This window comes from Xiphias gladius, chromosome 23, assembly GCF_016859285.1.
Source record: "Xiphias gladius isolate SHS-SW01 ecotype Sanya breed wild chromosome 23, ASM1685928v1, whole genome shotgun sequence".
NCBI lineage: Eukaryota > Metazoa > Chordata > Actinopteri > Istiophoriformes > Xiphiidae > Xiphias > Xiphias gladius.
The window spans coordinates 22563960-22589489 of NC_053422.1; the positions used below are offsets into that span (position 1 = coordinate 22563960).

The following is a 25530-nucleotide window of genomic DNA, read 5'->3' on the forward strand; positions in this document are numbered from 1 at the left end:
AGGTGGTATATTTAAAGGGAAACTCCAACCATTTCTCACATCAAAGTCTGATTCCAGATGTTGAGGAGTACTATGTCATACGTCATCGTATAAAGCCTTTTGTGGCCCTAGAAGGAGCTGTGTGAAGTCTGATAAATGTCCTCAAGTGATGTCACCTGAGTCAGCGTGGGCTGGATTTGAAGACGACAAGTTTGAGAAAATAGAAAAAAATCTGAAAGACTCGAACTTATCGGACCTCTGTAGCCCACTCCTCCTCTCTGCTTGAGGCCAGAGGCTCCAGGATACAGCAGCTGCTACTGGGATAACACAACTGAATCTCAGACCCAACGGCCAGCAGTCAAGTTGCATTGTGGGTAATGTAGGCACCGGGTTTTGCCAAGGAGGAAGAATGAATGGAATAAAAAAACAATATCTCTGGTTCTGATGCATATATTTTGATCTTTTTTTTATTAAGTCCAACAATGTTATAGGAATGCAATGCTAAATAGGTGGAGTTCTCTTTAAAGATGAAGGAAAAATTCAGACTGGGGAAACACTCAAGCTGTAGGCAGTAAGACTAGTTTAGCCCCTAGTATGCCATAAATGTTGAGTAAGTGAGAGAAATGGCACATAAGCTTTAAAAGAGCAGAGGATGAAATAAACATTTTAATGTGTAATAATTATGTTGGCACTTAATAAAATCGTACAGATTTTGATCATTTACTGTACTGACCTTGGGTATAAATAGTTTTGTTATGAAATTTACAGTAGTCATAGTGAAACATGGTCTCTCTGATGATTAGAGTAAAAATATACCAAACATACATTAGACTTTACCAAAGTTTTTATTGAGAAAAATAGTAGTAGTTCCATCAAATTATCTTCCTGGTTAAAAAAAAACAAAACACATTAGTTAATCTTTATGTCACTTCTCAATAACTCTAGTTCTTATCTGCTTCTAGTGTATGGACTCAAGATTCCCCTGAATCCGAGTATGTGTGCGCGCAGGCGTGCGTTTGTGTGTATGAGCACATCAGGTCTAGACATGGTGGCATGAGCCCTGCCTTACTCACAGGTGAGTAACACGCCATTCAAACACACGCACCTGGTGGAGTGTTGGAAGTGTATCCACTAAACACAGGACTCTGTTTTGCTTCTTCCTCAGAAGCTTAAGATTTATGCTCGGTAACTCCCACCACCGTGGCAACTATTCCCCCAAAATAGTGGGTTAACAAACAAACATTAAGAAATATTGTAGTTCTTCATTGTATTACTGGATATAAAAAAACTCAAAGTAAGATCAAGGAAATATAAACTCAAACTGGTTTTATCGGACTTTCACTGACTCACAATCAGTTTGAAAATAGATATTGAGATTTCATTGCCAGCTACAAGTAAACGTCCTGCCAACACTCCACTTTTGCCTTAAAGTCCAACCTACTGGCATGATGTGAGAACAGCCACCAAGCAGGAAGGTAGTGCTTTTGCAGGTTAACCTCCCAGGCCTGACTCACCCTTTTGGGAAATCTCCATGCTGTTTCATCTCAGCTGCCAACCAATTACGTTCAAACAAGATGATGTCGTCAGAAAGACTTCCCACTAAAGACGAAGTGTCTTTCTGTGGTACTTCAGGGGAAGTACAGCAAGTGGTGACAGTATAAGTGCACTACTTTAACAATGCTGACCTTGAATGTGTGCATGTGTCATTGTCTGTGTACCTTTAAGACATACAGCACAATTCTTGTATTATTAATTCTTTTACCATTTCAAATTTGTCTTCTCAGTTTTTGTCGGTTCCAAGCGAATGCCTACTCTAATGCATTAAAAAGTAGCATTTGCAAATTTATCTTGAACAAATATTGCAAATTCTGGGTGATGATGGTCACAGGTTTAATGTTTAATGAAGTCATGGACCCCAGTGCACCCCTTAACAAGTGTGTTACTCAATAATCCCATGAACTGAAACAGATGTATCACTAGTTCAGATGAGCTCAGGTCACTGATATTCAGTCTCCTAAAATCAACTTTAGTAAACAGCCAGTGACCTGCTTTGTGCAAACACGGCCACAATGGTGCCAGTGTTATCCATCCATCAGTGTCGGTGTGATAGCTGATGTCAGCTGGCCGGGATGTTGTGTTTTCAGTTCAGAACAAGTCAGACCCGTCTCCTGTGGCCTCTACTAGAAGTCACATGTCTGCAGCTGAGAGCGAGTGTTGTTTTCTAAAATCCTTATCTAACAAAGAAGGAACTTGGTCAAAACACACGTAAATTCATATCAGCATCCTGATGAGCACAAATTATTGACATACACACTTGTATTGCTTGCTACAGCTAAAGCCTTGGGCTGTGTTAAGAATACTTTACTGTCCACAATTTCATGTAGGCCTAAAACGGGTTTTTGGTTTTGTTCTAGATCGTCAACTATGAATGTTTTTAAGTAATCAAAAAAGTGGTTTGATATGTTTAATGTCTAAAATATTGCTAAATTTCCATCACAAGTTGTGAAAGCTAAAGGGAATGCCTTCAAATGACTGTTTTCTGTTCAACAGCAGGGGAAAAGAAGAGGTAATCAGTTTACAGTTAAATAATATCGAGAAAAGAAAGTAAATGTCTATGTTCAAGGTTTTAAAAAATGTGCAATTGACCACTCCAAAATGGCTTGACAGTTGCTGTCTCTGTGTTATCAAAGGTCTTAAACTGGTGACCTAAGCTATTGCATTGTGTATGGTTAATGAGTGTGAACTATAGTGGCTCCTGTAGTGTGAAGCAAGGCAAGTCAACTTTAAACCTATTGAATTCCCATACTCTCGAACAGTGGTTTCCAAACTTTTCGACTTGAGAAACCCTTTGGAAATATGCTCAGAGTTCGATGAGAAAAATGGTACCTCTCTCATGTTTGTCTGCATGATATAAAGGAAGAGTCAGCAGTTAGCTTAGCATTAAGACTAAAATTGAGGGGGAACGGCTAGCCTGATTCTGTCCAAAGTTAACAAAATCCACCTAATTTCTGCAAAAAAAGAAAAGAAATGTAAAAACAAGAAGCTGTGGTTTGACTGGGAGTAAGGTGGCAAGCTTGTTCTAAGCTGCTAGGGAACTAGTGGTTTCGCCACAAAGTTTGCTTGTGACTCACAAAGGTATAAAATATCTGAATGCAACAAGCTGCTGTTTCAGTTTAAGCTGAAGTGGGAAAACTGTGTGTGCCTGCGCAGTCTTGGTTCGGATCAGATCCCTCTGTCCCTCTCACCTCTGCCGTGTCAAGATGACAGACGTTAAAATGAATGTTAAAATATCTGATGCAACTTAAGCAAGCTGTTTCAGCCGAAGCGCTGCGGGTCATGAGGTGTATGCCTGTGTGTGTGTGTGTGTGTGTGTGTGTCTGTGTGTTTGTGGGCTTGTGAGATACAGATAAAGGTGTCAGGTGTCTTGTGACAGTCATGTGACGGCTTCTTTTGTATATACAGTCATAAAACACACACTCGTACATCGTTTTCTTCCTCCCCTGCTCTCTCAAACACTGTGTCTTTATCTGAGCGCTCCTGCCTTCAGTACTTTTCCCGTTTCTCTTTCTCCTGGTCTACCTACCTAACTCTGTTTCACCCATAAGTATGTCCTTTTGCCTTCACTATAAAAGTATTATAAAGACAACAATTTAATCAGGCTTCCAGAATTTGTGACTATTTGAATGTATTAAATTTGTCATTGTGGGCCAAATCTTAGCATTATAAATATCCCACTGTGATTTCTTTGAAACATTATCAGGGTTGAATTTAAAAATGAGGCTAAGACTACTCAGTGAGCCATGTAATAGCGTCAACAGGAGTACAGGACATCATGCAGCCTTTGTGCTACTCCAGACTACTAATTTAACTATATATTGAATGGATGGGGCCAATGTTGGCGGAAGATCATGTCCTGTTCTCTAAAGGCGTGAGGAGGATGACAAACTCTTCTAAACAATACCTTCAATTGCCTAATCTTTCAATTTGATAGAAGAAAAATATAGTATGATAGATATGGAGTACAGTGATTGTTAAGGTGTGTGTGTGTGTGTGTATTCTGTGTATTCGGTCATGAGGTGTATGCCTGTGTGTGTGTGTGTGTGTGTGTGTGTGTGTGTCTGTGTGTTTGTGGGCTTGTGAGATACAGATAAAGGTGTCAGGTGTCTTGTGACAGTCATGTGACGGCTTCTTTTGTATATACAGTCATAAAACACACACTCGTATCGTTTTCTTCCTCCCTGCTCTCTCAAACACTGTGTCTTTATCTGAGCGCTCCTGCCTTCAGTACTTTTCCGTTTCTCTTTCTCCTGGTCTACCTACCTAACTCTGTTTCACCCATAAGTATGTCCTTTTGCCTTCACTATAAAAGTATTATAAAGACAACAATTTAATCAGGCTTCCAGAATTTGTGACTATTTGAATGTATTAAATTTGTCATTGTGGGCCAAATCTTAGCATTATAAATATCCAACTGTGATTTCTTTGAAACATTATCAGGGTTGAATTTAAAAATGAGGCTAAGACTACTCAGTGAGCCATGTAATAGCGTCAACAGGAGTACAGGACATCATGCAGCCTTTGTGCTACTCCAGACTACTAATTTAACTATATATTGAATGGATGGGGCCAATGTTGGCAGAAGATCATGTCCTGTTCTCTAAAGGCGTGAGGAGGATGACAAACTCTTCTAAACAATACCTTCAATTGCCTAATCTTTCAATTTGATAGAAGAAGAATATAGTATGATAGATGATAGAGTACAGTGATTGTTAAGGTGTGTGTGTGTGTGTGTATTCTGTGTGTGATCATGTTCCTCTCTCTCTGTGCATGAGTATGTTTTTATGTTGGTCAGTGGTAATAGTCGGTGTCCTCAACAGGTTCCCTCAGAGGTTGAGGGAGGCTGAACATGAGCGTGGGCTCCCTGCTCATTGGCTCTGGGTGGTTTATGATTGGAGCACTTGTCGAGGCAGTTGAAGTACCCGCTAATGGGTACGGCATCTCCTGTTGAGGAGGTGGGGTGAGGCAGAACTCTTCTTTCTCCTGCTGCTGCAGGTGTCTGAGGATGGCCTTGGACAGGAAGCGAGGGTCGTCCTCATGCTCGTCTAGAAGAAGAGGAAATCATGATCCGTGGTTTGTTTGAGCACACTACCTATAATAATTTTTCATTGATTTGAGCTCACTCTATTTCAAAGGTGTATCTTTGTTAAAACAGTAATAATCTAAGAATGTGGAGGAGCATTTCTGCTAGGACATTGGCAGGCCTTGTGGGGAAGTGGATAAGCTCAAAACTGAAATCCCCCTAAAAGCAGTCAGTCGGGTGGCACAAGGTGTGTACAAAGTTCCCTCCCACGAACACACACAGACACACACTTGGCTGTCCTCCTACCACTGAGCAGGATGAGTTTGTAACGGTTTCGACACTCCAGCGAGTGCTCCAGGATGTCCTGCAGGGTCCTGTAGAAGAGCAGAACCTGCTGCCTGCGCTCAGGCTCCCCAAAACCAGCACTGCGCTCCTGGGACATCCTGTAGAGCGTCAGCAAAGGCGTAGCATACTCCACCACACACTCATGGGCCTGTTGACACATGCACACTCACATTAAAAAAAAACAGACACCCAGAGATAGATACATTTCCCAGACAGATAATCCTTTAAAAGCTTGTTGCACTCTAGCGCCATGTTTGATAACCGTTTTTTTACAAGTAGGTGGTGCTGTTACTGTGCTCTAATAAATTAGTTCTCCACTAGTGAATTCTCAGGTTTAACCAGGAGGTGGTACTCATGCTGTGTGTGGAGGGGAACCAGCATACTGGAGGTTATGGAATATTTTATTTTTGTATCTCAAAGTACAAATCATCTTTATTGAAAAGACATCACAAGTCTCAATGTTTCTTTTATGGTCTCAAAATATCTACCAATAAAACCATCAGTCAGTAAGTACGGTAAGGCAGTCAGGGTTCAGTCCAGTAATTCACATTAGGTTGAACATCAGACCATTTTTCGCAGTCATCACCAGTGGTGGAAGAGGTACTCAAATCTTTTACTTGAATAAAAGTTGCAATACAACAATGTAAAAATATTTCAGGACAAGTAAAAGTCCTGCATTGTCTTAAGTGTTACTTAAGTAGTACTAATAAATATAATGATCAAAATGTTTAAGTAGCGCTTTGTAACCTTTGCTAAACAGCGTCTACTATGGCCACAAGTGATAGTCATCTGTTTATACAGTAATATCCATCTAAAGTTTGCTAACATCAGTTTACATTAGTCACCATAAGCTACTGGTCATACCAGACCCGTTGATTGAGATCTGGGGAATTTGGATGCCAAGGCAACACCTTGAACTTTTCATCATGATCCTCAAACCATTCCCAAAAAATGTGTGCAGTCTGCATTATCCTGCTGAACGAGGCTGCTTCCTTTGGGGAATACTATTGCAATGAAAGGGTGTACCTGGTCTGCAACAATGTTTAGGTAGTTGGCGCATGTCAAATTGACGTCCACATGAATGCCGGGACCCAGGGCTTCCAAGCAGAACATTGCCCAGAACATCACACTGCCTCCACTGGCTTGTCTTCTTCCCACAGGGAACCTGCTGCCATCACTTCCCCAGATAAATGCTGTACACGTACCTGGCCGTCCATGTGATTTCAAAGAAAACAGGACTCATCATACCAGGCCAACTTCTTCCATTGGTCAAAGGTCCAGTTCCAATACTCGCGTACCCATTGTAGGTGCTTTCAACAGTGGACAGGGGTCAGCATGGGCCGGTCTACGGCAACAACGACCCATATACAGCAGGGTGTTATCACTGTGTGTTGTGACACATTTTTCCCATGACCATTATTAAAATGTTCTGCAATTTGTGCCACAGTAACCCTTTAGCCGGTTCAGACCAGACAGGATAGCCACTGTTGCCCTCCACGTCGATGAGCCTTGAGCAGGTGCATCGATGCACACCCAAAACCCTGTTGCTGGTTCATGGTTTGTCCTTCCTACTGTTGTCGGTAGGTACTCACCAATGCTGCCGGGGAGCACCCCACTAGCCTTGCCATTTTAGAGATACTCCAGCCCAATCTGGCCATAACAATTTGGTCCTTTTCATCCAAGTCTTTACACCTGCAAATTTCTCCCACATGCAACAGAATGACTACGAGAACTGACTGTTCACTTACCCTCTACTCTATCCCAGACCTTGACATGTGTCATTGTTACGAGATAATCAACATTATACCCCTTATCAGTGAGTGGCCATGATGTCTTGTCTTGTGATCATATTTGCATTCTGCCAAGTGTCAGCTGGTTTCAGCTTTTTTTTTTCTCCTTTAGTTTACCAGGAAGTCCCATTGAGATAAACAAAAAAAAAAAAGTCTCTTTAATCTCTTTTACAAGAGAGACCTGGTCAGGATATCAGCTGTACAAACTCACAAGATATTAAAATACAACATATCCCACATAAAACATAAAATACCACCTATATGACATGATATGCAAAAATTCAACAGCAATCTGAACTCAATGGCCTCTCAAGAAAAACAACCACGTCTCATTCAGCAAAATTCTTGAGTCCCATTAAGACTACATGTTAACCAGCAGTCACTTCCTAGCCATTTCCAAGCTGCTGCTCTGCCCTGCTAAAATTTTATGATGTTATAACAGCGACGTCGTCTGACAAAATCACCGTACACATAAATTAAAGACAACGGCTGTGCTGTGATTTCCGCTATATTTACTTATAAAATAATCATTCAGAGAGAAAGTTAGAAGCTTTTTCGTCTATGTTAGCTGCTGTGTGGTCAATTGAATGAGACGCACAGAGAGGTGTGCCTGCGGAGGGAAAGCCCAACCTCGCACCCGCAGGGCAATACTGGCGACTGGCGAAGGTAGCTAAGGTTTGTCAAAAAAGTCCCTAGATTTGTCGCTAGGTGCTTTTTTCAAAAAAATTCGCAATAGGGGTCTCAAAGTTGGTAAATCTAGCATCAAACATATTCATTTTGAAAGAACGGCCAATGGGAAAACTCCAACACTTGGTGTAACTTAATCAAGTCAGTCAGTCGCAGACATTCCCGTTTGTAAGGCTGGCCTCACTGTTGCAATCCAGCCAAAAATAAAAAAACAAGTACTTCAGAAATTGTACTTAAGTTCAGTACTGGAGTAAATGTCAAAAGTCAAACATTAATCATCATCTTATTCTGTGTAATGACAGCAAATGTAAAATACAGACACACAGTGTTCCGGTTATCACTTTGAAATAACTGGTGGCTATTTTTGATCTGACATGAAACACAGGATGTTTTCATGAAGCCCCAAACATCGTTCCCTTGACTAATATACAAAGCAAGTTTTGAGTACAATCACTTTTAGATTTGCAACATCAAAAACATTGAATATAGAACACATTGACTTGCGTTCTTGAAATATTGAAAAAAAATATACAGAAACAGTCTCTTGTGTCTGTCAATTTACTATGACTCTCTCTCTCTCCATCGCATTTAGGCTGTGCAGTCTTTACAAATCTGATCAAAAGAGAAAATATCAGCACACTCAGTCTCTCATACCCACACTATAAGTCAATAAGATGACCGACACTGAGTTGAATTACAGCACAAGTATTTCAGCATTCAAGCTTCAGGTTCTCTGATTACCTTATTTAATATTGACTAAATCTTTTTAATCTGAACCTGAAATGAGAAATATTTGTCTCCATATCTGCCTGTAATCTGATACAGATAACTTATTATCAATTTAGAGTGTAACCTGTAAAAGTATCGTTTTAGAAATAAACCATCACACTTTTACTTAGCATTCCTGCCTACCTTCCCATGATCGTCCAGTACTCTGTAGGCACTGTGCTTATAGACCCGGCCCCGGACTCCTGCTCTGTCTATCTCATTGTTTTGGAGGTTATCGTAAAAACGGATGTTGTCGTCCTCTTCCTCTAGATTGTGAGAGATGTTGGCATTGAGAGGAATGAGGATTAGGAGCTTCCTGGAGCCGCGACCCCAGGAAGGGCCGCTGGCCTGATGGGTGGCACAAAATGATGCGATGGAATCCTCCAAGCCTGGGAGGACACAGACACAACACATGTAATCATTTATATCTGTTCATTACATTCATTCATATCTCTAGAATCACCAGAATGCAGTGCAAGGTGAAATATTAAGACCCTATAAACCACAAAGGACAGAGTACAGCTTAGGTTTCACCAAAGATTAATCTTTGGGGCTATTTCATATATATATATATATATATATATATATATATATATATATATATATATATACACATATACATATATATACTGATAAAGTCCAGAAACACTCATATTCAAATGACAGGCGTGTAATTTAAGAGAGAAAGAGGACAAACCAAATGTCCATAGTGTGTGTGCGTATGTCTGTGTGTGTGTGTGTGTGTGTGTGTGTGTGTGTGTGTGTGTGTGTGTGTTTTGATGTTACTGACGTGGTAGCACTAGTTGCAAGTAACCCAAGTAGAAGGACCAGGCCAGGCCGTGGGCCACATTCATCTTCCTCCCCTCGCAGATGTCTGACACCTCCACCTCCGATGGACCCTGCACACCAACCACAGAAACAGCTGGCAGGATGTCACAACATCTCACCTCTGCTCACGAGCACCATCAGGCAAAAGAAAAAGGGCATGAATATATATTTAAATAGAATTTGGTGAAAAGCAGGAGACAGAGTCAGCTAAACCCAAGCTTGAGATGGATTGGATCTATATTTTTTTCTGTTTCTGTAAAGATCCTGCAGGAACAATGAGCTTTGCTCAAAATTATACAATTCTTTGTGGATGGTATGAGGGCTATGGTCATTCTTGCAGATGAAAATGAATTTTGAGTTTGTATTTATACCAGAAATGCCATTTCAATTACAGTCAACTGATACTTCAGGAAGTGATCTTACACATGGACTCTTCTGTCTGAAGCGTAGTCCTCTTATGCTAAATTTGAGCTATTTTTCTGATCTGTAAAAATACAGTAAACTCTCAGATAATGACCTTTCTGGTAAAAAAAATCTAAACTGATCAGGGCTGTGAGGATAGAGAGTCCCTTTTACATTTTTTCCAGTTGTCCAGGACAGGAGGTGCATTTGATGCAGTTTTAGCGTAAAGACATTGCTTTAAAGTGGATAATTCTCTTTTAAAGTTGACTGAAATATTGCTGGTTTCACTATCAAATTTAGGGTTGCCAATGCTGGCAACATGCTAGTAAGCTTAACATGTTATTAGCTGGTTGTTGTTAGCCAGCATGCCGTTAGCCAAAGTGTATGCTTTGATGCTTTGAATCAGTAGCTTTCAGCAGTCTCATGCAGGTGCATGAACTGACCAGAACAATTCAAATCATCCACGTGATTCATAATTGCACCTCTAATGTATGGATGCAGGTAAAGAGGGATGTGGGTCTTCGACGCTAGAACACACCCTCGGAGCCCAACTCAACAGAATAGCAGTTACTGGAGAGGGTACCCACCTGAGGACCCTGTAGACTTGTCTGCACTCACACACTTGCACTCAGCTTCATATTGAAACCATGTATTCTTTTGTAAGATCTATCAAGAGACGTACCAGAGGTGTTGCCAATTAGTAACTGTTTGAAAGACTAGTGGAGCTAGATAAGCAGGAGGAGCAGCTGGACTACTGAGCGGGCCATGACATTCAGGTTAAACTGCCTATTAAGCCAGTGGGGCCAGCCAATGCATTGTAGCCATATTATGTACATGTAAGGTCCTGTTAAGCGGACGAGTTGCTCTTGTCGAATCCTACACTTGTTTGGACCTAGGCCAGGGCTAAAGAATGGAGTCAACTGTCAGAGGGCGCATATGACGGCACAGCCTGATACCCACAGCAGGGCCTTATGATAGATCAAAACGTAATTTAACATGAATACTGGGTTTTCATACTCAAATTTCACCATGTGTATTGATAAATGACTCCATGGATGTCATGTGAGATGAGATGTTGTATAAACTGATCTTTCATTTCTGTCTTTTTGTGACAGTACTGAATATTCGCCCTCTCAAAACTTACTTTGATTAGCTTTTCTTAGCTACATCAAAACCATTTTCCTGGGACAGTAAAGCAAAAACTGAATGGCACTGCCTCATACTTATATGGAGTCTTTTCTGAAACATAATCCTAAAATTGGTCTCCCGTAGCTGCTTAAGTATAAACAAGGTTGAGATGTCCCAGATCACCACTCCTTCTAGCTACATTTTGCCTAACCTGTTAAGTAGGCCTGTATTTACCAGGGATAATGGCAGTTACATTAGGAGATGCCTGAATGCTAATTTAAAGGGCTGCATCCTGTTTTTCTATATTGTAGCCTATTTCCTCAGAATTACTTTACTATGAATGACCATTTCCCAAAGCGCAAGGTTGTGACACTCAAATGTCTGCTTTGTAATGTTCAAAGCATAGTTTTTTTGTGTGTTTGCACTACAGTGCAAGAGAAAGACTAGGACTAGTGTTTTTGTGTCAGGCCGGGATCTCACCACGAGTCCCAGGCTTTTAAACAGTGTGTAAAGAACCGAGGCCAGGAAGAGGAGTTTCCAGCACTGGCCTTTGTGTGGCAGAGGATATCCAGCCAGGTGGAGCACAATGCCTGCCAGCCCTGCAGCCAGCAGGGTCTTTCCCCTCAAACCACAGGCTGGCAGCACGTGGCTCAGCAGCCCTTGACCTCGATACCTGGTAAAAAATAAATACATTTTTTTTAAAAAGAAGGAAAGAGGGTACTGTTGTCTGTACTGTGTAACTGTTGGATTGTTGAACGCTCAGTTAAGCATTTTAACATCAATGAAACAATTCATTAATTCAGAGAGATTGAAATTATTACTGTAAACATACTGTTACTTAGATCCCTTTGGCAGCAAAGAGTTTATAGTTCAAACTGGGTTACAAGTCTTAAAACTCTTCTTCTTGCTTTTAGTCTCTACCAGCTGCTGAGGGAAATACCTGGCTCTTGGCTGCTAAACTCCACTACGTAGTGTACAGTGGGTTTTTAATGGATTTTTTTTTTTTAAATGGTTCTGATAAGAGGGGAGGGAGTGAGCCTTAACAGTGAAGTTCCAGGCCTTAAAACCAAAACAATGACCTGAAAGATGCTAAAACGCTACGTAGAGTAGGGGAACTGTTGTCTGTGTCTGAGTCAGTCACATTATGCAACACTTTTGAGATTGCACATAGTCACTGATCCATGTATAAAATAAGAATATTAATAAGAAAAGCTTTAAACAATGCTAAAGGAAAGGTACACAAAAACAAAAAAATATTTGTTTAGAGATATATCAAAGACAGACCTGAGCACAAGCATTGAATGCTTGAATCGGTCTCTCCTCTTACTCCAACTGATCTCTCACCTTGTGTTTGAATGGTACAGCAACTCTTCAACCAGCATACAGAGCCCGTGCAGCAGAGGACCAAGGGTCAGGATGAGTATTACCATGGCAACCCAGCCAAATAACCTTTCAGGGGACAGACACACCATGCTTCCTATTGTTACGGCAGCCAGCGCCGCACCACACACCTGAGGCAAATTCCCTCGAGGCCGAGGGATCAGAGCGTCCTGATCTCGGAGGCTTTGCATCTGTCAGGGAGCGGTCACCCAATGTCAGGGAGCAAGTTCATAAAACCAGATGTATCAATCACTCAGTGTGTGGGGCTAGCTGACCAAGAAAACTTTCGCAAACCCATTTTAATTTAGCCTGAACTAGTGAGAAATATGTGTTTAACGTTTCCTCTAAAGTTAATTTTGGACATTCAAGGCTCTCACCTAACAACAGCAAAACATTACATAAAGACCACCATTTATTTAGTAGCCTTTACAACCTCAAGAAACATCTTCATCATCAGCTGTCACAAAAGAGCCTCTACATGTGAGAAAATTTGTTCATTGCATTCAATAAATGTAACAGAATCGAGCCAGAAGTGTGTGGTTAGAATTTTTAGAGGGAGGTATTGAGGTTTTAAAGTCAAAATTTATTCTGATGATTGCAGAGGCCCTCTCCACGCTCTGCGGGCTGAAACATCTGGCTCAGTGTGGTAAAAGAACTTCTTTCCACATCACCTGTTTATAGAAACACAGGTGCTATTACATCATTGCCAGGGTGTGTTTCAATGTACAGAAGAGAAATGCTGAAGTAATTCACTCTGATCTACCTTTAAATGATTTTTAGATGTTGTTTGAAAAACTAAAGTTGTGTCTAAGATCTTGAACTTTTATAATGGCCGCCATGTGTTACTCCTCAAACTTATTATTCTTTATGACAGATTCCTTGTGATTCTTTCAAACATTATCCAAACTGTAATAGCACAGTAAAACCAGATGCTTGTCACTCTGGAGTCTGAATGATTATGCCTATGCATTTGAATGCATGTGTATACATTTCTGTATATGTGTGAATGTTTATGATAATGATTCTCTCTCTCTACATCAGTGTGTTTGTCACCTGAGGAGGCTGTATAAAAATAACCGCATCGAACACAAATTTTGACTTTTTTTAAACCAATTTGCCTGTGATTAAATTATTTGGAAACAGTTTATTAAAAAGCTTTAATTAGCAGATGTGTGTTTTATGCCAATCTACAGTAATGTCACACAAGTTACACAGTCTTGTTAGATCCTAGTGCTGCATTTGATACCACTGACCATAACATCCTATTAGTTCCAGAGACTGGAACATTTAATTGGCTATAAAGGAACCGCACCAAACTGGTTTAATTCCGATTCATCAGATCAATTTCAGTTCAAACACGTTGACGATGAATTCTCCATGTACGCAAAAGTTAGTGACAGAGTTCCACAAGGTTCTGTCCTTCGACCATTTCTTTTCGCCCTATACGTGCTTCCCATAGGCAATTTTATTAGGAAACACTCCATAAATTTGCATTGCTATGCAGATGATACCCAATTATATTTATCAGTGAAGCCTGATGAAACCGATAAGTTGGCTAAACTTCAAGCATGCCTTACAGATCTATATAGACCTGGATGACCTGCAATTTTCTGCTATTAAACTCAGACAAAACCTCAGAAACAGGAACAGAACCTGAGGAACTACGAAGAAAGATCACATTTCTTTCGTGTTAGCATCACTGCATTGGCTACCTGTAAAAACCAGAATAGAATTTAAAATCCTCCTGCTCACCTACGACCTTAATGGTCAGGCACCATCATATCTTAAAGAGCTCATAGTACCCTGTTACCCCACTAGAACACTCCACTCTCAAAATCCAGGCTTACTTGTGGTTCCTAGAGTCTCCAAAAGTAGAATGGGGGGGTAGATCCTACAGTAATCAGGCTCCTCTACTGTGAAACGAGCTTCCAGTTTTGGTTTGGGAGGCAGACACCCTCTCCACATTTAAGACTAGGCTTAAAAAGTTCCTTTTTGATGAAGCTTATGGTTAGGGCTGGCTCAGACTTGTCTTGAACCATCCCCTAGTTATGGTCCTATAGGCTGCCTAGACCGCCGGGTGACTTCCCATGATGCACCAAGCTCCCCTCTCCTCCTCTTCTTCTTCATCTGTACGCATTCATAGTGATCAGTGCTTGGTACTAACTTTACTTCTTCTCTCTCCCATAGTTTAGTGCTTTCTCGTCAGTGTGGCTGCCAGTACCAGCGTTGCTGGGAACCCTATTGTAATCGCTCAGGTTTTAGTTATGTGAGTGAAATTTTCAGGGGAGGTATAGAGTGGTGCACACGTCAGACACTGAAAATGACACATATCCACCAACAGGTGGCGGTATAATCAAGATAAGCACGTTTTGGCCAGTAACTCCCACATAGTACATCACACAGTCAAAAACCTTGTGTACGCTTTTCTTGAATATAGCTGAATCTTGTGCTATAGGACATGCCCATTCCCACCTATAATTGTTTTTGCAAAACTGCGAAATATGCGAAAATCTATTTTATTGAACTACTCCTAGGCTGTGGGTGTGATCTGCACAAAAGTTTGCACACAGAATCTAGGGATTCAAATGATCAAAAGTTAATAAAAGAATTTTGATAATCCAAAAATTGTGCAAGTTGCAGCAAAAACGGGAAGTGTTGCATATCTTGCCAATAATCACTCCTACTAACCCCAGACTTGGTCCATTAGTATCTCATGTCCAACTGAGGCTCTGTGCAACATTTGGGACCAGTCAGCCACTAGGTGGCGCTTTTGTTTGAACTGCATGAAACTTTGCACATAGCACCTTTGTATTTTCATGATCAAAAGTCAAAGTCACAAATAAGTTTTGATAAAAGAAAAACTTGGATTTATGCTAAGGAAGTGATGTCGTATCTTTACATAAGGCTGTCCGATAAACATGAAACTTGGGCCAGTAGTTTGCTGTGCTACACTGAGATTGTGTACAAAATCTGTTGGATATTGGCCTCTAGGTGGCGCTTATACACAAAGTTGAAAAATATAGATTACTTTTTCGAACTCATCTTGGGTTGAAGTCCAATCTACATAAATTGTTAGACTAAACATCAAAGGACCCTCATGACTGGAAAACCCCTCAGACACATTCCAACCTTGGTGGAATTTTTTCCAATCTCTGTGCTGATCTCAACCTGAGACTTGCATCGAGCGCATGGGGGCTACCAGGTTCAGATTGCGGGATGCTCGGACCCTGTTAATACCTCCTGCAGGTCTAGTTTTTACATCTCTATGTGGAACAGGCATTGCATTGTGATATGTTCTCAATGCATCTCAAGTGCATCTCTGTCTCAGTCTCACCTGTCTGTCACTGAGCCTATAATCTCTTTCTCTCTCCTTTCTCTCTTTCGCCCTCTCCCTTTCTTTCTCAACCCAACCGGCTGAGGCAGATGTCCACCCACCCTGCGCCTGGTTCAGCTCGAGGTTTCTGCCTGCCACTGTCGCCAAGTGCTTGCTCATGAGGGAATGTAGATCTCTGTAAATAGTATTATAAAGAGTGCAGTCTAGACCTGCTCTATATGAAAAGTGCCCCGAGATAACTTCTGTTATGATTTGCCGCTATATAAATAAAAGTGACTTAACTCGAAATAATATAGTTTAATATGAAGCAGTGGGTCTAAAGCTCACAGCCTAAATTGAGATTGTGAATTAGTTCTAAACATTTTCAAAAATTAAATCAAATTAGAATTTGTCTCAACACTTGCTGTGGTTAAGTGCTGTTCAAGATAGACAAACACAATCTGATCTCCCCCTGAGGTCCGAAAACCCCATGGAGTTCTGTCAGTGATGATGTCTAATTCCAGTGTCCACAGGAGGGAAAACGTCTAATGTAGCAGGGAACAGTTAGTCTAACTTTATCAAAAGTGTACTTCAAAACGAGACAAGAAATGTATGTAGGGACTCACCTTGGTGTTTTTGCTGTGATCCAGATTAACGAGATTTTCTTTGTCTCCTGTTCTCCTTCTGCCATTCCTCTACTGCTCTCTCCACCCCTTTCCCCACACTTTCAGTTTCATTTTCGGTTGAATTTGCTCTCTGCCTGTATTCTAACGTCATCTGAACATCAAGGTAAAGAGAGGGACGTAACAAAGAGACAGAGACAGAGGCAGACACCCTTTCAATGTTTAAGAGTAGGCTGGAAACCTTCCAAGAATGGGCAGTAGGATGGAAATGTCATGATTCTCACAATCCATCAGTTTGATGTTTTCATTGTCACTAACTCTTATGTCATTTGAGACCCAGTAACTGCCATCTGCCCGGTTTCATGCCTGCTGGCAAATCTGCCCCTGCACAGACCTGTTCCCATTTACCTAATCATCCACTCACACACTTTATATATATGTATATAAGGAAAGAAAACGTCAGTTACAACTACACTTCCAGTAATGGATCTAATTAAATGGATTATACAAATTACATACTCAAAACCTTAGACTCTTTTATGTGTAATATTTTCAATTTATCATGTCAAAACACAATCAGTCTATTTAGCTACCTCAGTGAAGAAGAACGCAAAAGACTGTCACTTACTGTTGTTCACAAAAGCAAAGTGCGAACTACTAGAAACATTGTAGAACCAGAACAGAACAGTAACACTAATGACCAGGGGTAGAAGCGACTAGTTACATTTACTCTTGTTACTTCCACAAAGTCGTTTTTTTTTCGTGTTCTTGCAATTCTTTTAAGTATTTTTTAAAATCAGTAATGTCATACGTAGCCCCGGGGCCTGCAGTAATGTTAAGGCGCCCTTGCTAAAAAGTATTGGAATGAAACAGTCTGAGCGAGTAAACTTACTCTGTTTGAACTGGTCAGACATACATGCTGTGAAAAGGGGTTTCTCTGGATTCAGGGGATCTGAATCATTCGGGTTATGTAAGTGTGTTCTTCTGTGATTTGGCAGCTGTTTAACAGGTCCAGTCAGTTCAACTAGCTTTGGAAAAGCATTAGTCTGTAGCATCAGGGTCGGTCTTGTGTGTTGTTATGTGTATCCATGCTCAGGAAATAAAGGCACGGTATCCATACCAAAGGTTCATGCATATTTTATTCAAGAGTAAAAAAGTGGATCGTCCCATGGGGCATGCTTACAGTGTTAGTGACTGGGGAGTCAAAACAGAAAGAGAGCAGATAGAGAGAGAGAGAGATCGAGAAACAGAGAGCAAGAAAGAGAGAGAGAGAGAGAGAGAGAAAGAAAGTAAGAACCGTGGCACAATTTCTATGGCACAGGGTCTCCCAGGGGGGGTTCACCTCTCCCAAAGAAGCACAACAAGATCAACCAAGGAGCAACGCAACATGAAGAGCAACCAGCAGAGAGAGAGAGCTTAAATATTAAGAATAATGTTCATAATAAATAGAATCATAATAATCATAGAATCATAAATATCTTCAAATAACAAGAGGAATCATCAAGAATTATGATCAGAGAGAGTACACTTTTTTCCTTTAAATTGTGACAGCAACACACCGGCTCTTCAGTTAAAATGTGTCTTGCTGCTTTTTGCTTTGAACAGCGCAAATTTTAACCATGCAATCATGCTTTTGGCTGCCTGAATGCCTGTGCCTCTGTATATAGTATGGTCATTCATCAATGCTAGTTTAATATTTGTTTATCATTATTCATATTTATCATTAAAAACAACTCCTGTACATTGACAAAGAAGAGAGGAGAGAACGTGGACTTGACACTTTGAATAGAAGCGTACTGTCATTCTGTACAGCATTGAAAGAAACCGGAAACACAGGTTGTGAAAAAGAAAAAGAAAAAAACATGAGAAAAACAACAAAATATAACAGAAAATGAATACAAAAAATAAATTAAATTAACAGTATGTACAAAATAAATTACTCGTTATTCCTCAGTTCATTTATATTAGCCAGAAAAACAAGAAGAAAAAAATTCCTACCATAGTGAAACACAGAGCACAAATATAATCTTCACATTATTATCAAAGAACTTAACTCTGCATGCACTGATGCGTTAATATAAATGCTTTACAAAGACCTTTTCTTTTGAATTCTTCTTGTTGTCTTGGCTGCTGCCTTCACCGGAAGAGTCTGTTTCCTCTGTGAAATATCATTTCCTGTTTTATAGGCCAGAGATTCCCAGCCATCACTGCTGTGTGGTAGCAGACAGCGACAAAGGAAGAAAGCATGATGTAGAAAGAGAATAAATAGAGTATGACTTCACATTTCAACTCCCCCGACTCCCTCACATACATAAAGCATCCTAATTCTGCTATACTGCATCTTGCATCCTGTGGCCATATGCATCCGATGTGCAATAGAACCTCTCTATGTATCCTATTTACACGCGACAGGTAGGGAGAAACAAATCTGATCTGGGCCCAGTTTCAAGCCTTTCTCCAGAGCTAATTGGCCTGGGACCAGAGTTTTCGGGGGGGGGGGCAACTGGAGGATGGGTGCAGTGCACTGCTACAAAAGCAAACAGAAATCTTCTCCGGAGGAGAAAAGTACAGCAAGGGCTCAGATTAGACTGCGGCTGAGATTATCTCCATGTATCTCTCACCGACAGATAAGCAACCACACCACACATCCAAATTTCTCTCACTGTTGCCTTGCCGATAGCGTGATCTCCCCGTGTTTGCAAATGAAAACGTGTTTTCAAATATAACCGCACAGACATTTACATGTGGAAGCATGTGCACGCACGCAGGCGGGAAGATCCACGACCCTATAAAAATCAACCCACGGCAAATTTGTTTCCACTTCTTGTTTTGGGATGCAAACAGGGAAAAGAATCATACATATCTTTAATGCCCCCACCCTGGATCGCCACAAACCCCCCGTGCAAACACTTGACCCCATCTGACACAACACACACCACTGACACAGCCATGTCATGCTGACACTGTCAACCCATTGGTGATCCCCAACACACACGGTGAGCAGCAGCTCCTCTTGTTTTGCTTGGGGACTTTTTTTTTAGTTTCTTTCCCGTTGTTGTGCAGGTACATTGGAGTTGTAGTTCTCTTAATAGGGCCGATCAGTTCAGTGAAGAGACTCCGCCTTCGGTGGTAAAGTCCGGGTACGCTCATGCCTTTACATACAGCTGAGGGCAACGGGAAAGGGGGTAGGTAATTGTGTGTGTGATGCATGTGTGATGTTGTCTGTAGCCTATTCAGTGTATGAAATATTGTGTTTGTGTGTGATGCATTTTTCTTGTGTATATATGCCTATGTACACGTATCTATAAATATGGTACCATATGAGTGTTGGAACTGCAGGTATGTGTCTGGGCACGTGGGAGTGTATGTCCATCACTGTATATTGCTGTTGCTGTCGGTCCCATTGGGCTCTCCCATGTTCATGCGGCCCATCGACAAGCCCACGCTGTTGACGGCGTCGCGGCGCGGTGGCATCCTCTCGTTGATCCGGTCCAGACCTTTGGCCTCCTCGAAACTGCTGATCCGATGCTGCGGAGAGAAGCCCCGGATGGCTGTGGAGACAGGCAGGCAGGCAGGCAGGCAGGCAGGCACGCACACACACACACGCGCAGACACACAAACATACATACATGCATGCAGAGTTAAAGTCAAACATGCCATTTAGTAGAACCTTGTGTATCCAAACCCCTGGGAGCTTTGAAGGAAATATAAAGAGCATCGAAATGGTCTGAAATATGCAAACATTTCCAAAGCGTCCATTCTGGTCTAATTCACCTTTTAAACGCTTTCATTTTAGCGCACCAGTAAGAACATTTCAATAATTTTGACAGTGTTCTCTCTAGCTGAAATTCATTTTGGGTTTGGATAAACAAAGGTCTGTCACATATGCACCTCTATAGGGTTCTTACATCACTATCCACACACAGCAGCCTGTGTTTATCTGTTGTCTGAATGCTGAGCTAGGATTAGTTTGACCTCGCGGCTCACAGTGAATGTGTCAGTGCGAACTGGCCATTGATCCTAGATCAGTAGTCGGAGACGCCTGGTAGGTAAGCCATTACGAGACACGGAGTATGGAACAAAGCACAGCTGCCCAGAAGCAGTCGTTCATAAGTCCTTAAAACACGTTTCGCCTCTGTGAAGAGTTTTTGACAGTCAGCCGTTTGTTTGGAACTGTTTTTATTTGAGGTTATCTGTTTCCCATAAATGCTGTAAACTACAAACAAAAATGAAGAGGAAAGACAGAAGTCAGGTGTCAGGTTTTCCATTTCTCTCAGGTTGCTTCCGTTAAAGTTCCGGTCTACGTTGGCTATATTGGACATTTGGTTGGACTCGCTATGTCTCTTCTTCATTGTGATGAATGAATAACATGCTGGTGCACTAGAAATTAGTTCTTAAAGGGGCACTCCACCGATTTCACACATGTAGGTCTGTTTGTTACTAGTCATAGATGGATGAGGTCGTCGGGGTAATCTTGGTTTGGCCTTTGAAGTCTTCAGATGTTTAAAGAAACATCGTCATTTAGGGAAATACGGTTATTTGCAGCAAATTAGGTGAGAAGATTGATATCCCTCTCATGTTTTTATGTTAAACATGAAGCAAGCACCAGCAGGCCATTAGCTTAGTTTAGCATACAGACTGAAAACAAGTGGACAGCGCTTGTAAAGCTCTCTAGCTGACACATTGAATGGGCCGTTACTGTATGTGCTGTAACTATTTTTTGGCCAGACCCAGTGACTTCCTGGAGTTTCCGCTGTAAAACCACAACTTGTCATTTGTACTTTTCTGTTTGTTCACAGATTAAACAAATCCCACTAAATGCTGAACTATTACTTGAACAGAAGTTTGAATTACAAACTGGGTGCTTTTACCAAGCAGGGAGAGTCTGATGCTCCATTCATGCATTCTCAGCAGATTGGGAAGAACGGGAATACATCCTGTTATCCAGACTTGGGAGCATTCACACATTATTTCAAGATGGTTACTCCCACTGCTAGGCTTGTCATCTAAATAGCATAAATTAGCAACTTTTGCAGTGTAATGTAATTGGACCAGTAGATTAACATGTAAAATCAGATACAACCAAACTGTATATCAAACTTAGCATGGCTATACATGCCTAGTCTTGTTTTAATCTGGCCCTCAACTCTTTGGAGGTGAAATACTATATCAGTGGAGTACCCCAACTTAAATTAGACTCAAAGTGAACCAAAACAAAAAAGCATGGAGCACATGAAAATTAGGGCTACCTCTTGTAATGACATTTATCATCAAAACCAATTTCATTAAAATAAGGATTAATCTTAATTGAACTTAAAGCTTTGAAATCAGCTGAACTGCGGTCTCTGATGAGGAGGTCTGTCCAGAGGGACTGACGCCACTTTTGAACAACGGCCACTGTCATATAACCTTTGCACACATGCAGCTACTCACAGATACAGTATGCCACTGTGTTACACAGCGGACACCTAACAAAGCTACAAATCATATTACATAACAGAAAAACATCTAACAGAGATAGCCATAATTTATTTGCTTAAACAAATTATGGACTGTAGTTCAAGTAAGCCAGGGACAGCAATAAAGGTACAAACACAACAGACTACAGTTAACTAAGCGTGCAGAGTAACCACTAAGTCTTTGTACACAGAATATCATACACTAAACACAAACACCATGACCACAATCTGTTCAGTAGCACAGTAGAACCTGGCAGACTTGTCCTGGTGATGTGCCAAATTGATCTTCTTTCTCTTCTTTGTCTTTTTCTCTTCTTTTGTCTTTTGTCTTTACACTGAAGTTTTATATTTGGAGAATAATTCTTAACCTTGGGAACACAAATCTGTGGTAAAATATTCGAAACTCAAGGTTAACGTAATTGTAGTCAGCGAATAAGCAAAAATACGCGCTCAGTTAGGAGCTTTAGTTATACACTTGACTGGTTCACATCAAGGTCAACTTACTTTGCTTACTTTTGCTCATCGAGATTTCAACAATATCCCCCAGTCTTCTTCAGCAAATGGCTCAGGTGTCAGCTCACATTACCTGTTTGCACCAGACTGAAGTTCTGTGCTTAAGCCGTGACGATTTGCTGGAGGAGGCCATGGGATATGGTTAAAACCTCTGTGGAAAGGTAACTGAAACTTGAATTCAGAATATTTTGTCCCAGATAAAGTTTTAAGATTTGGTTTGTAAAATGAATACAAATATCTATTTCCTCAGCACTTTGCATCTATTTCTTTTCAGCATTACAGATGACTTATGTTCTGCCATATCATGTAGAGAAACAGATTGATTGCATGTTCATCTTCTACAGAACTACAGCACCTATGCAATATGGAGAGAAAAGGACTGTAAGACACTGCAGACTATAAGAGGTCGGAGTGACCCTGACCACCTTCACAACACCCTGTCCCACCCGCGGTCCTGCTCTTCTTGTGTGTGTACGAAAAAGTTGTGTGTGGTGTGTGTTAGACCTGAATAGGACATGAATAAATGATTGTGTCTGTATGTATGTGCGTTGGGGAGAAGGCGTAGCAATATTCCTGTTTCCCAACTGAGGGAAAGCAAAAAATGTGTGTATGTTTGTGTGTTTTAATTTCCGGGCTTCAGCGTGCAGAGGTTTTAGGCTTTGTTGTGAGCGCTGATGAAGTTAGAAGAGCTCAGTGCATTGTGGGCAAGGAAAATCTATGACCTTATGAGCAGGGGTGGCCGAGAGCACAGCCATGCTGCACACACCCACACACATACATGTGCACGCATGTTTGTGCACACTACACACGCACAGTGAAATGAGTGGGATTTTACCTTCAGCGTCCTTAACTGTCTCGATGGCTTCTATGGCCTCAATGGTAGCTGAAGGATGGGCAAAGAGAAAGGAAGAGAGAGAAAGGAGGACAGGAAGAGAGAGAAGGTGAAAGAGTCCAAGAGAGAAGATGAAGTACAAAGAAAGAAGGAGGAGAAGAAGAAAGGAGTGAAGGCTGAAACATGCTTCTGTTACGCATTTACGCGTAAATGTATTGGCTCGAGGACGCAAAGAAGCGGTTATGGGCAACCGTAGATTGAGGAGGAGCCTCAAACAAACACGTCAGAAAAAGTTTTGCGAGTTCTTGGGTTTGTCCAACACCAAAAAGTAAATTTAAAAATACAATTTAACCACAAAAGAACATAGACGGAAAATGAAGCAGATTGAAAAGTGACTTGCGGTGAGATATATGGATACACATGTTTGTATGACCTCCCCAAACATGATAAGGGGTGTGATAATTACCTCAACACCTCTGGCTCATGTCTGGCCGGGGACCTTTGTTGAAAGTGTCCCCACTTTCTCCATTACACATTTTCCTGTCTGCCGCTCGACTAAACACTATGAATTAAAGGCAAAAATACCCACATTACTCACTTCTTTCTGTATTCTTAATGCAACAGAGTCCCCTGTTGTACACACTAATGTTATGTGCAGTTTGTGTTGGCAGATGGTTACAACATGTACGCACAGTGTTCGCAAATTCGCAGAGTCAAAAGAATGTTTCAGGCTTAAGTCATGTGAGGCCCTCAGGGCAGCACTGAGACCATGGCAGGTTCAGAGTTAGCAGGAGCTGGTGTTAGATCACACACGCCTCACACACACACACTTTGGGTGTATGTCCTCTCGCTGCCTGTCTGTACGTGTATATCTCTTAGCATTACTGTCCCTTAGTAATAAGGGCATTCTCTAAATCTCTCTCAAACACACACATACAACCAGCAGGCTGTTAGTATCCTCAGCGCCGGTGAGGTGAGATGGCGAGAGTGAGTGAGTCGGTGAGGCAGAAGGATGAGAGGAAAAAAACAACAGTAGAGGGGGAGAAGAGGAAAGAGGGCGGAAGGGAACCGGAAGATGGTCCAAAGCAGATATTCAAATTGGGGCTGTGTGTACTTGTCTGTCATTTAAATCTGTTTTTGGAAGGTGTGTTCAGGGCTAAGTTGGGGAGTGTGTTTGTGTGTGCGCAGGTGTGCGAAACACTCACCGCTCTGCAGGGTCTGTTTGCCCCCAGACAGCACTCCGCTGGGTAGCATGCCTGTAGGAGTCAGTCCCTTCAGGGTCAATACGTTCTCACTCTCCTCCCTGAGAGACAGACAGAGGCAGCGTGTATGTGTGTGACAGGTGTGTGTGTGTGGATAAAAAGAGAAAGCATGTGATAAAGAGAGAATAACAGAGAATTACACACTTCCCCTCTCAGTGCACCTGAAAACACAAAAAAAACATGCTTGTGGATTCAAACACTGAACTCAGAAAGTGATTGCTGATTACTTTCTGCAGGAGTTAGAGGAAATAATCCATTTACAGGCGTACTGCACACACACACACACACATATACAACCAGAACTCAACCCACCGTAGAACAGAGAACATTTTGGCCATCTTCCCAATGGCTCGGATCTTGTTTTTGATCACCTCTTTCCTTGCTGCTGCTGCACTGGCTGTAAGACGATCAGGCACAAACTCGGTCATAAATACACAAAACAAATGTTAATTTAAAAAAATCATCAAAACATATTTATCATTTATTGCTGACACATCATTAAATCAATGAAATAAGTTCCGTCATATATTGCTTTAATGTCAGTGTTGAGTGTTTCGTACCATCGAAGATCTCGTCTCCGTCGTTCATGAGTTCGTCGTCAGAGCAGATACTCAGGACATTGACCAGCATCTCAGTCACTGCAGGACAAACAGGGACACATACTTAACCAGGGACATGGCGACACCGTGGTGGCCTAGGGTTTAAGATATGGACCATGACCCGCAGCATTCCTGCTTTATGCTCAGCTGGAGACCCTTGTTGCCTGTCATTCCCCATCTCTCTCTCTCTCCCCTCATTTCCTGTCATCTCTCTACTGTTTGATAAAAGCATAAAATGTCTAAAAAAAAAAAAAGAAAAAGGGATGTAGTGGAGGACAAATCTGACTAGACTGTAGTTTACCCAAAAGTCCCTAATCCAGTAAGTAGGGGTTATCTACCTTTTAAAGCTGATATTATTGCTATTTTTAGAGAATATTATAAAGTGGTACTAGAAACATATAAAGTACATAAAAAGGATCTTTCTTTGAAATGTATCATACTAGCAAATTTATACGGATGGCTCCCTGTACTGTTTTTGTTTTTTTTTAATTGTTTTTGCTGATTGGTGTACAAAGTTTAGTTGCTGTTTTAAAAGAATACAT

The 25530-nt window shown here is 41.3% G+C and overlaps 2 protein-coding genes across 3 annotated transcripts in view; both read right to left on the minus strand.

Moving 5' to 3' along the window:
• Positions 1–4747: 4747 nt before the first annotated feature.
• Positions 4748–16413, minus strand: sting1 (stimulator of interferon response cGAMP interactor 1). Its single transcript, XM_040119013.1, has 7 exons — positions 16327–16413; positions 12352–12578; positions 11488–11680; positions 9440–9548; positions 8794–9038; positions 5366–5552; positions 4748–5081 (listed from the first exon to the last, which is right to left on the minus strand). The coding sequence occupies exons 2-7, from the start codon at positions 12576–12578 to the stop codon at positions 4828–4830; spliced, it is 1215 nt and encodes a 404-aa protein (XP_039974947.1). The 5' UTR covers positions 16327–16413; the 3' UTR covers positions 4748–4827.
• Positions 16414–17569: 1156 nt separating this feature from the next.
• Positions 17570–25530, minus strand: part of ppp3cb (protein phosphatase 3, catalytic subunit, beta isozyme) — a 32874-nt gene continuing 24913 nt past the window's right edge. Inside the window, exons 10-14 of one of the 2 annotated variants that reach the window (XM_040118998.1) lie at positions 24950–25027; positions 24702–24786; positions 24333–24430; positions 23131–23178; positions 17570–19874 (exon numbers count right to left, since the gene is read on the minus strand). In XM_040118998.1, the coding sequence (XP_039974932.1) occupies positions 19696–19874; positions 23131–23178; positions 24333–24430; positions 24702–24786; positions 24950–25027 (488 nt within the window). In that variant the 3' untranslated portion in view covers positions 17570–19695. The remainder of the gene's footprint in view (positions 19875–23130; positions 23179–24332; positions 24431–24701; positions 24787–24949; positions 25028–25530) is intronic. The other variant, XM_040118997.1, reaches the window with a different exon arrangement.